Source organism: Aedes albopictus, chromosome 1 (assembly GCF_035046485.1).
Source record: "Aedes albopictus strain Foshan chromosome 1, AalbF5, whole genome shotgun sequence".
NCBI lineage: Eukaryota > Metazoa > Arthropoda > Insecta > Diptera > Culicidae > Aedes > Aedes albopictus.
Window position 1 is genome coordinate 7929083 of NC_085136.1, and position 12443 is coordinate 7941525.

The 12443-nt window shown below is 37.5% G+C and overlaps 1 protein-coding gene across 7 annotated transcripts in view; it reads right to left on the reverse strand.

The window, feature by feature from the left end:
• Positions 1–12443, reverse strand: part of LOC109424927 (nuclear factor 1) — a 55715-nt gene that overhangs the window by 11404 nt on the left and 31868 nt on the right. For all 7 annotated transcript variants that reach the window (XM_062843258.1, XM_062843255.1, XM_062843240.1 and 4 more), the window contains 2 exons: positions 1785–1976; positions 1530–1707 (listed from right to left, as the gene is read on the reverse strand). In XM_062843258.1, coding sequence (XP_062699242.1) covers positions 1530–1707; positions 1785–1976 — 370 coding nt within the window. The remainder of the gene's footprint in view (positions 1–1529; positions 1708–1784; positions 1977–12443) is intronic.

Consider the following 12443-nt stretch of genomic DNA (forward strand, 5'->3'; position numbering starts at 1 on the left):
TGCTGAAGAAATCCTTAATAATGTCTTAAAAAAGTTCAACGTGCTGCAACTTTTCATCGAGTGCATCAACAATTCTCAAATTTTGACTGTTTGTCAACCTATTATATGTGCATCATTGGTACGAATGATTGATTAAGCTTTTGCGAAGCTAGAAACGTTTTCGTAAAACACTATTTTTCAGACAGCATATTTTTGTACTATCATATTTTAGAAACCAGTGAACAGAATTGAATTTTGAACGTTTAACAACAATATATAAAAGTTATTGAAACATAGGCACTTTTCGAACATTTAAAAAAAATATCATGGTTTGACACTTTTTGGATTATTCTCGAAAAATGTAATTTTTTTACATCAATGTCACTAAATTTTGGTTTTGATATACAAAGAAATTTTACTTCTGTTCTCAAGATATCTTAAATTAGATATATTAGAGCCTATTTGGATTGAAGAAAGAAAACATTTAGTAATTTTTGTGTGGTATTGTAACTTTGACTAATTTCCCTCTATATGTGTAAAAATGTGAAACCGGTATAATTTTAGTCGTCGTGAGGAAATATAACATTTCAGAATGTCTCATGAAGTGAACGTTGAAAATTTCATTCGATTCGGTTCACTGGTTTCGGAGATATGATAGTTCAAAAATAGGTTGTCTAAAAAATAATGTTTTACGAGAATGGTTCTAGCTTCGCGAAAGATTAACCAATCGAGCCCAAATTTGTACCAGTACCTCATATAATAGGTTGACAAACATTCAAAATTTGACAATTTTTGATGCACTCTATGAAAAGTTAAAGCATGTAGATTTTTTTTTTAGAGAAAAAATAAGATGCCTGTATATTGTCGCGCTTATCTTATATTAGAGTCCGGCGGCCGTCGTACGCTCGCAAGGCTTACAGTTGCAGTGACACTCGCAAGGCAAAACAAAAGAAAATATGTCCCCGCCCAAAACAAAAGCACGTAAGGTTCACAAAGTGACAGATGTTTTGATTGTGATTGTGGTTTGTGATTGACGGCAAGAGTGGCTCAGTAAGACTTGCTGTTAAATCCCATATACTGGGATGGAATCCTATTAGAATCTGGTGACGCTGTTATGTTTAGTAACTGACGCGCTTATATCTTAAGCCAAAGCCAGATAATCGCCATATTCTGATTTTTTCTCGAGAGGCATAATAAATCAAGCAACTTTTCCACGCACGCGAACCCTACCCCGGCCTCGGATCAAAAGTCGGTTTTCCAAGCGGTTTTGTACGGGTAAAAATGCGATAAAAAACTCCAATAAATCCCCTGATTTAAATGGTATGAAATCTGAACAGATAAAAAACATCGACAATTCTAGAAGAAAACTTCTTGAAGATTGCACACATTTCTGATGGTCTTTTAAGAATTTAAAGATCCCGAAAAGTTTCCAAAATTGCACATCACTCTGCATTTTCTTCTCAACAACGCAAAGAATCCCTACAAGTGTTCATCCCCTCCACCGGAAAATCACCTCTCCCACTACTGTCGTCCGGCTTATTACTACTTACATCGGATAAAGTTGGCCAGATAGAGATCCAACTCCTTAATTAATACTTGTATGTGGTACGGATTGATGCACAGGCTGGGACTGGTGCAGAAGCAGGCCTTCTCGAGCCGTTCGCCGTCGGTGCTTTCGAGCGGAATCGCCTTGAACAGAATCACCATCACCAGATCCAGACGCCAAACCTTAAAAAAGAAGATGAGCGAAGAGGAAAAAATCGTTATAATCTCGGGTCACTGCGACCCGTGCATCTTCCCCGTACCTTGTCGGCCTGCCGGAGGCAGTCTATTCGGCGCATTTTGCCCTTCTGGTCCGGATTGGACAGAATGCACATGGAGGTTTTCTTCTTCGAGATGCAGTGGACGAAATTCTCCCGGCTGTCGTGGGTGATGTCCTTGCGCAGTTTCCCCAGCAGACGGGCGGCCCACTTCTGTTTGGTTTCCGGGTTTTCGTTCTGGGAATGGAATGAGAGAGTTATGTAGTAAATATGCAAAAATGGGGACAGAGATTACGGGTGATCCGACGGTGAATGCAAAATGCAGCAAAATGACATGAAACTTCCTGTAATGTAGCTGCTGTGGCCGTTGGGTTTATGCATTTTGTGGATGCAGATATGGATGCCAATCGGAAATGCGTGTACGTGAGAGAGATGATTTCAACAAATGCAGAGGTTTGCGTTTGGTCATTTTCTCCCTAAGCAGTGCAATGCTGAATTTTAAACTTACGATATTGATATTAAATACATCATTTTCATTGAAGACGGCGATATTGCGTTTGAATTTAATTATTTGCATCTACTAGAGTGTATAGTAGTTGTAAAACATGGTATACTCCGATTTTGTTTAGAAATTCCAGATATTATTTGGATACATGTGATTTTACATTTTGTAGAACACTGTCACTACAGTCAGGTCTTTTTTAACGCGGTTTTCATTTACGCGGCCGCGTAAATGAAAGCTCCGTACAAAAAAAATGCATTGTCTTATTCTTGCATGATTCGTCGAGAAATAGTGAGACTTTTTACGCGGTTTTTTTAAATTTAAACTGAGTTTTTTTACGCGGTACGTATCCCCCGCGTAAAAAAAACCTGACTGTATGCAAATACATTCCGACGTGTGATAAACAGGTCTCAGGGGGTGCAAAAAAAGCATATAATATTATAAGTGATAATTCAGATATTCCTGATGTACTGGAAATTTGTCTACCCGACTCTCTTTACATTTACATACATATTAGCTTGGTTCAAAAAATCGTTTTTGCTCCTCACCGCTTTTTCGATTCGTAACCAGAATCTAAGCCTTCTCCCAAAAATTGAGCTGATTTGGTTGAAAATTGAGAGTGCACAAGCCTTTCAAAGTTTGTATGGGAATTACTATGGGAAAAGGACGTTTTTCATTTAATTGACTGTAGCATTTCCCCAGGTGCCTAAGAGTGTTAGTCGACCCTTGATACTCCTAGGCTACTCTATCAGCTACAACTTTGCCGAAGACCACATTCAAATCGGACGTCTCATTAATTAATTATCGATTTTCATCCAACTGGCGAAACATTAACAGTGATCGTTCAACTTCCCAGCAGGCAACAATGCTGCACATGGCGCCAAAGATAGCACACATAAATCATGGCTACTATGTTTCAAGGCAAGTTGCAGTGATGCCCATCGAATAATGTAATCATCATGATCAAAGATTTTCATTCTGGACAAAAATCAATAACTAATTAATGAGGCGTCCGATTTCAATGTGGTCTTCGGCAAAGTTGTAGCTGATAGAGTAGCCTAGGACTACCAAGGGTCAACTAACACTCTAGGGCACTTGGAGAAATGCTACGGTCAATTGAATGAAAAACACCCTTTTCCCATAGTTATTCCCATACAAACTTTAAAGGGCTTGTGCACTCTCAATTTTCGACCAAATCAGCTTAATTTTTGGGAGAAGGCTTAGAATCTGGTTACGAGTCGAATAAGCGGTGTGGAGCAAAAACGATTTTTACATATCTCATATTTAGAATGGTTTGGATGATCTAGAACAACTCTAAGTTATATGATATATGGTTGAACTCATCATCTACTAAAATATACTTTACTATGTGTTTAATGTGCACGATGCTTTGTTACGAGTGTAGATCTGAAGGCCACATAGAAATATAGGTGACCTTAGATACCCCTGATTCTCTGGAAAATTGTCTCCCATGGCTTGCATTATATGTGTGCATCAAATGGGCAAATTCTGATATTGTGCCCTTCTTTTGATAAACTATTTCAAATTTAAACCATATATGTCAACTTCATAACAGTTTAGATGATCCAGGAAGCCACTAGGATGTATCATAGGATGCAACTGATCTGCCGAAACTAAGTTTGAAATGTACCCGATGCATTGTTGCGAGTGTAGATATAAAAGCCTTAACTTCTGAATGATTTGGATGGCCTAAGAAACCGCTATTGATGTGGAGAGAGTCTCTCATACTCAATACTGACATACACACATTAGTTTAATATCCTATTACAGGCAAAGACCTTACAATCAGAACTCCAGAGCGTTTTATGTTGCCTAGAACATCACCAGGTGATGACTACCATCAATTCATGTTTTAAATATATCTTTGAGTGTAATGAATAAATTTCAACTAAAAAGTAAACAAAACTATGTGTATTCAGAAAACTTCTGGACGTTTTAGATAACCTGAAGATGTTACGTATTATAGCGTGTGCTAAAATATAAGTTATTAGGTATAACATTGACTTAGTTATAGTGGCAAGTGCCCAAAATAGGTACATCTGCCCAAATGGTACAAGACCTTATATAGATAGAAAAAAGCAGAATCGAGTGAAAAACGAAAGGTGTACAATTCAAAATATTATTTTTGCCTTTCTCGTACACCAAGGTGTACCGAAAGGCTATATGTTCACTCCAAAAACGAAATTTTAGTCCCCGGAGGGACAAGTTTCATATACCAATCGACTCAGCTCGACGAGTTGAGATGATGTCTGTGTGTGTGTGTATGTGTGTGTATGTGTACAAAAAACGGTCACCTCACTTTTAGATAGTAAATATCAACCGATTTTAACGATCAATGGCTCATTCGACGCGGGATCTGGTCCCATTGTTTCCTATTGAAAATGGTTCGGATCGATCCAGCCGTTCCGGAGTTCTGGCCATATAGGTGTTCCGGACCGGTACCCCTAGAAGGGGTCAGATATGAAAATGCAAGAAACCCACACATGTGGCACATCAAATTGTGGCATTTTCAATAACTTGATGAACGGTTATCATGAGAATAGTCTCAAAACATATTTGAACCGGTAGTGTTCCGGAACCGGTTCCGGGTGTCCCGGCGGAAGTGGCCAAATATAAAAGTGAACCAATCCCATGCATGCGACACATCAAAGTGCGGCTTTTTTGATAACCTAATGAAAGGTTAGCAAGAAAATAGTCTCAGAACTTATTTGAACCGGTAGTGTTTCGGAACCGGCTCCGGGTGTTCCGCCGGAAGTGGCCAAATATAAAAGTGAACCAAACCCATGCATGCGACATATCAAAGCGCAGCTTTCTTGATATCCTAATGAATGGTTATCAAGAAAATAGTCTCAAACCATATCTGAACCAGAAGTGTTCCGGAACCGGTTCTGAGTGTCGGAAGTGGTTAAATATAAAAGTGAACCAAACCCACGTGTTGGGACGGTTTTCCTTCAGCGCGTACAACCAATGCACAATGGTCCACGAACCAGATTTATGAGGAAAGATGCATGCAGCGCCTTCAAATGATTTTTTAGACAAATATGGTCTTCTACAAAGTTGTTCCTAAAAATAAGGCCCTTTTTTTAATATACATGAAAATTAGGGTGGTCCATATTTTCAAAGAAATTGGTAATCAAACTTTTTTATTTGCAAGAATAACTGTATACATTCTTCGGGAAAGTTGTAGATCTATCAACTTTGAGCAAGTTTGCCGAAGACACTTTTTATGTAGCTTTAAAATTGACCGATCTAGAGGCATTTTTCTGAATAAGCTTAGGGTGGTTCAAGAAAAACCGGTTTTCTGGCGTTAACTTTTTCAGTTTCGATTTTTCATCAAAGTCGCCCAAGAAACACTTGTAGAGCATTTGAAGACGCGTCGTTTCGTGCGCTGAGATGATCGTTATCTCATTTGGTTCAAAAGTTATAGACATTTTTCGTAAAAAATCATAGTTTTTTAAAAAGGTGTTAAGACGGGTTGGGGCAAACATAAAAAATATCTTTTGCTCGCATTCAAAAGAAGAAATGTTGTTTTAAAACATATCAAAAAATTAGAGGGGTGTTATTTTTGTAACTCAAGTAAAAAATACTTGAAAAGTGCCTATTTTTTCTAGAAAATCATCAATATCTTTTGAACGGAATGACGTAGCAACATTTTCAGCGCACGAAAATGTGCGTTTTTTAAAGCTCTTAAACTGGTTCTCAGGCAACTTTGATGAGAAATTTGAAACAAAAGAGATAAAGGGTTTAAACTGTTTTGACAAAATTTGGAGCATTTTCCCATAGTTTTCATAGGGTGACGCTAGAACAAATCGTTTTATTGCTTTATCTTTTTTGTTTCAAATTTCTCGTTAAAGTCGCCTAAGAACCACTTTTAGAGCTTCCAAAAACGCGCATTTTCGTGCGCTGAAAATGTTGCTAAGTCATTCCGTTCAAAAGATATTGATGATTTTCTAGAAAAAATAGGCACTTTTCAAGTATTTTTCACTTGGGTTACAAAAATAACACCCCTCTAATTTTTTGATATGTTTTATAACAACATTTCTTCTTTGGGATGCGGGCAAAAGATATTTTTTATGTTTGCCCCAACCCGTCTTAACACCTTTTTAAAAAACTATGATTTTTTACGAAAAATGCCTATAACTTTTGAACCAAATGAGATAACGATCATCTCAGCGCACGAAACGACGCGTCTTCAAATGCTCTACAAGTGTTTCTTGGGCGACTTTGATGAAAAATCTAAACTGAAAAAGTTAACGCCAGAAAACCGGTTTTTCTTGAACCACCCTAAGCTTATTCAGAAAAATACCTCTAGATCGGTCAATTTTAAAGCTACATAAAAAGTGTCTTCAGCAAACTTGCTCAAAATTGATAGATCTACAACTTTCCCGAAGAATGTATACAGTTATTCTTGCAAATAAAAAAGTTTGGTTACCAATTTCTTTGAAAATATGGACCACCCTAATTTTCATGTATATTGAAAAAATGGCCTTATTTTTAGGAACAACTTTGTAGAAGACAATATTTGTCTAAAATATCATTTGAAGGCGCTGTATGCATCTTTCCTCGTAAATCTGATTCGTGGACCACTGTGCAATGATTGAAAGCAGCCTTTTACTTCGTAGCAGCTTCAATGCTGAAATTCAGTTTATTTAGCTTAAATCTATTTACAAATAATAATAATTATATTGACAATTTGGTGCCCATTTCACGCTCTTCAAAGGACCTCCGCCCGAACTCATCACTTTTCACAACTGATTTCATCTACCGACCAGCGTTGCCAGTTTTACAAAAGATCGTCACAACATACCCCCACACGTAAAACCGGTGACGCGTTCAAAAATTCAGTTGCCGTTTTAACATGGAATTGCTTCCCCGACAATCATCAGTAGTGCTAGTTGTGATGGCTCAAAATTGGCAAACTGATGAATGGAAGAGTGAGAACATACACGCGTTCGTAATACTGTCTACAAGTTCATTGCAGCACATCTCACAAAAAAGAAATCGATCCACCTGGTGCTCATCCAAAATTTTATCATATGCAAGCAAAATAATTTGTTACGGGTGAAACACAATAATTGGATGATCATGGCTGCATGCCCATGACTCAGAGGATGGTAGGTCTTCCATACTGATTCTTCTTTTTACGGGAACGTTAAACACATTCGTTTGCGGCACTGTTGATGTTTGAATAATCTCATCTGCATTGCCCTTTTGCACACTTGTAGATTGCGATAAAGGCTCAACTGGTTTACAAGCGGTTATTCCACTATACTGCTTTTTTAATTCTTCCCTCTTGGCGCGGAATTCTAGCTGAATTTTTCTCATTTCTTCTTCAAATTCTCTTCCAATTTCAGCTAGTCCGTGGTCGTATTCTTCAGCGATGCGTTTCCTCTCCTCCTCCCAATAACTCCGCCGTTGCTTGCGACGCTCCTCGAGCTGTTCAAGCTTCTGTGTCGTACTTTCCATATTGCACTCGTTGTACCGTAGAGGGTCCTCTTTAAATTCATTGAAGTTTTGTTGGGACGGTTTTCCTTCAGCGCGTACAACCAATGATTGAAAGCAGCCTTTTACTTCGTAGCAGCTTCAATGCTGAAATTCAGTTTATTTAGCTTAAATCTATTTACAAATAATAATAATTATATTTACAATTTGGTGCCCATTTCACGCTCTTCAAAGGACCTCCGCCCGAACTCATCACTTTTCACAACTGATTTCATCTACCGACCAGCGTTGCCAGTTTTACAAAAGATCGTCACAACACCACGCTTGCGACATATCCAACCGCGGCTGTTTAGATAACCTAATAAATGGTTAGCAATAATATAATCTTAGACCATATCTGAACCAGTAGTGTTCCGGAACCGGTTCCGGATGTCTGGGCGGAAGTGGCCAAATATAAAAGTGAACCAAAACTATGTATGCGACACCTCAAATCACGGCTTTTCAGATAACATGATAAACAGTTGTCAAGAAAATTGTCGCAGACCATATCAGTGTGTTATGGAACCGATTCCGGGTATTCCGCCGGAAAAGGTCAAATGTAAAAGACAACCAATATATGTAACATATCAAATGATTTATTTGGTAATCTGATGAACGGCTAAAAAGAAAATAGCCTCAGACCATATTCGGGACAACAGGTCGTGTCCGGGACCATTTTTGAGTGTTCCGTCGAGAGTGGTCAAATATAGAAGTGAACCAAACCTATGCATGCGACGCATCAAATCGCGGCTTTTTCAATAACCTACTAAACAGTTAGCCAGCAGAAAGTCTCAGACCATATTTGTGAGAACCGGTAGTGTTCCAGAACTGGTAACGATTTCCACAACTACACCCTCACACCACTAGGTGGATTAATCTGGGTTTTTTTTATTTTTTTTTATTTCTATTTATTTGTGAACTTTAACTTAGGCTAATTCTTCACACAATTCAAAATATTCTATCATAACATAAATTCAATATAGGAATATAATAGCACAACTAATCTATAATGAATCCATTTGATTTTGAAAATCAACTCACCGGGTCAAAAGGTATGAATAAATGTATACAATAAAGTTGTGTACATCCTTTGAGGGTTATGCCATCAAATATCAAATCAAATCAAAGCACAATATTAAAATCACACCCTGGTTACAAGAGCTGGAAGGATGTCCGTTACACTTTAACGCTATTTAAAATAAAATTTTCATTGTTAATTCATTTAAAAAATGCATACTTTCGTTATGCATCCATATTCCAGAGATTCAGAGGGTTAAGGGGGCATATTATAAGATCACTAGTTGACTGAGAAGGGACTTCAGCGGCTTTCAGGAGGTCCCAGTGGTGTATCAAAAGTTTTCAGGGACATTCCAAGGGGGTTCCCAAGAGGTTTCAGAGGCGTCCCAGGGGACTAATCCCTGATATCAGCTGAAACCCTGAAACTTTAAAACTTCGAAATCCCTATGAATCCCCCTGGATCTCTTTGCAGTGTTGCAAAAATTCATATTAACATCCAACAAATCTTTTCAGTCATTCTTGCTTCTAGTCATGTTCAAAACGATTTCAGTCAACTTGAGCCTTCCCCAAATTAGAAGCGATGTAAAATGTAAAAATTGTCACTCAACTGGGCACAATCACGAAAAACCCGGAACAAACCCACCAGACTAAAAAAATATCGAATGTCGGGTCAAATTTTTAAAAAATCGAATGTTGTACCCACACCCGATAACTGTTTTGTAGAGTACATGACAGGCTGAATAAAAAATAAAAAGAAAATGTTGTTACGGTGTTCTGATTTGGAATTTCTATATAAAAATGACGCATACTCCCTTTTGAATAGAAACACTGAAAATATTTTAATTCAAACAAATACAAAGATAATATTGTTCTTGTTAATATGCGTATTGGTAACGGGTGTAACATTTCACTAAACCATGCGACGATATGCATGTTCAGACTGCATGATGAAATGGTGTTGGTTTTGGATCAGTTTTTGGAGTCAGTTTACTCGAAGAAAAATAAGATGAGCCGATCATCCGGTCCTACCGGTAATACTACCGGTCACTACAGGTTTATGTTGAGTTTTGTGGCCAAGACAAAACAGCGGTTCTTCTTCTTCTTCTGTATGGCTCGACGTCCTCAAATGGATCTAAACTTTCTCTTGATGTTTCTCAACTATAGAAGAATTATGCACGGAAAACAAATAAAAATAAACATTTCAGCACTACCCGTTCAACAATTGGCAAATAACCCTATCTCAGGATTTCTAAAAAAAAAATGAAGTAATGTTTCTTGCAAACTCATGCAGTAATGGTCCCAGATCCTTTCAGAAATCAGCAGAACTTGACCCGCAAGATTTATTAGACTTCTAGGACATCTTTGAAATAAAAAAAAAAATCATCGAGACTACCATTTTAAAAGGGGCAAAGTCATTTAATTCCATTATATGAATCTAACACAACAAAAAAAATATTTTTTTAAGGGCAAGATGCGATGCTACATAAAATTAAAATTCGATGTTCTGATTGTATCAATGAAAAATCAAAAGCTTAAATCCAGTGGGTGTTTTTTTTTTGTTTAATTTTTTATACATACATTTTTACATAATTTCCTTCTTAAATGGTAGTCTAGCTGATTCTTTTTATAGCAAAGATGTCCAATAAGTCTAATAAATCTGTCTGTTAAGTTTTATTAGATTGCCCATTGGGACCATTACTGTATAAGTTTGCAAGAAACACGCTAGAAATAATGACATGAAAATGTTGATGTACTTTGCCTTTCTTCAGAAAAAGTTTCATTCATTAAAAAATGAGCATTTTTTGCCAATTAACTTTAAATTTTTAAATACTTTTTTCTAGCGTGTAGGAATAAATTCAGAAAATTACTTAAAAGTTACCAATACATCGCTGTTTTCTATGGCTTGCCATTTTAGAGTAACACTGATTTAAAAACATCGGTCAAAAAGCCTAAGCTTTTATCAAATGTTAGTCTGGATAATTAAAAAAAAAACAAAATATGCATATTGGTGGCCCACACTTATATGAGAAACAAAAATTTCGGAAAATGCCAAGTCTTACCTCCTAAATCAGTTGTTTTGAACTCCCAGAAGCTACGTTCAAAATTTGAGCAAAATCGGTTGAGCCTAAGGGGGCGCTCAAAACGCTTGAAGTTTGTATGGGAAAAGTTGGCCAAATGTATGCAGAAATTTTAGGTTTTCGAATTTTGCCGCTAGGTGGCGCTGTAAGCGTTCAATAAAGAAACCCTTCGGCATTTTTGTAGGTGACTATATGCCAATCAACTTTGTCGAAGACCGCTAAGTGATCCAACGTCTGTGAAAAAAGTTATACCCTAGGCAAAGTGAGGCAAAGAATTGAGATTTCATTATTGATATTATTCCTTTACATGTACTGGAAAAATATTAATAATGTTTCCCCTCACCTTACCTAGGGTATAACTTTTTTCACAGACGTTGGATCACTTTGCAGTCTTCGACAAAGCTGTTTGGTATATAGTCACCTACAAAAATGCCGAAGGGTTTATTTATTGAACGCTTACAGCGCCACCTAGCGGCAAAATTCGAAAACTTAAAATTTCTGCATACATTTGGCCAACTTTTCCCATACAAACTTCAAGCGTTTTGAGCGCCCCCTTAGGCTCAACCGATTTTGCTCAAATTTTGAACGTAGCTTCTGGGAGTTCAAAACAACTGATTTAGGAGGTAAGACTTGGCATTTTTCGAAATTTTTGTTTTTCATATAAGTGTGGGCCACCTTAATGCATATGTGAGGGTGCTGCCAACCACTAGACATTGGACCATTTTTTTTTTTTTTGTTGAATAGGTAAATCATGTGTGGAAATGCGTTTCTTCCTAATCAAACCGATCGAAGCCATTAAATTAAGCGACCGACTGATTGGCAAAATTATCCCTCTACAATTTGCTTTTCGGTTCGGATAAATTATGAGCAGGGTGATTCTATTTCATCCGACGTTTCGGCCCTTGGTTTGGTCCTTCTTCAGGGAGGTTATTATAATATTATTATTATAATAGGGGTACCGCTACTTGTTTGTCGCCGGTAGCTTGGCGTAGCGTTGTTGGGCTTGGTAGAATTAGTCTTGTGTTGGCTATTTGTGGGTAGATGGTGAGGGTGTAATTTTCTAAATTCGGATTTACCACTGCGCCGAACGCTAACATGGCGTCTAGACACTGAATACTGGTGTTTGTGGAGTGGTAATGGAGAATCTACAATACCTCCGGCACAGTAAACCATGGTTTGACTGTAGGTTTGTTCGAAAAGTGTCGCGACCCAAATCAAACCATGTACCATGTTCTATAAGTACTTTTGAGAAGAAACTTTTTTAACCTTCCGTTAATCGCGCTGTTGTACTTTGTACAACACATGAGAATTATCGACTATTACTTTGAAACCATCTTTTCTATCGATGTCAACCCCAAATGTATTCTACAGGAATCTTATTTGGAATATTAAAAGACCTTTTTTTGAAAACAGTACAGCTCCTTATAATGCGGAAAATTGAAAATCGCAATATGAAAAACGTACCGTAATCCGGGGTCAAATTGATCACTTTGAAACAACTTTTGCAGATAACATGAGTGCCTGTTCAAATGTTGCCAAAAGAATATCTGTAAAACCAGTACCCTGTGGATCTCCATGGAACCATGTGATAGAATTTTGTTCAAC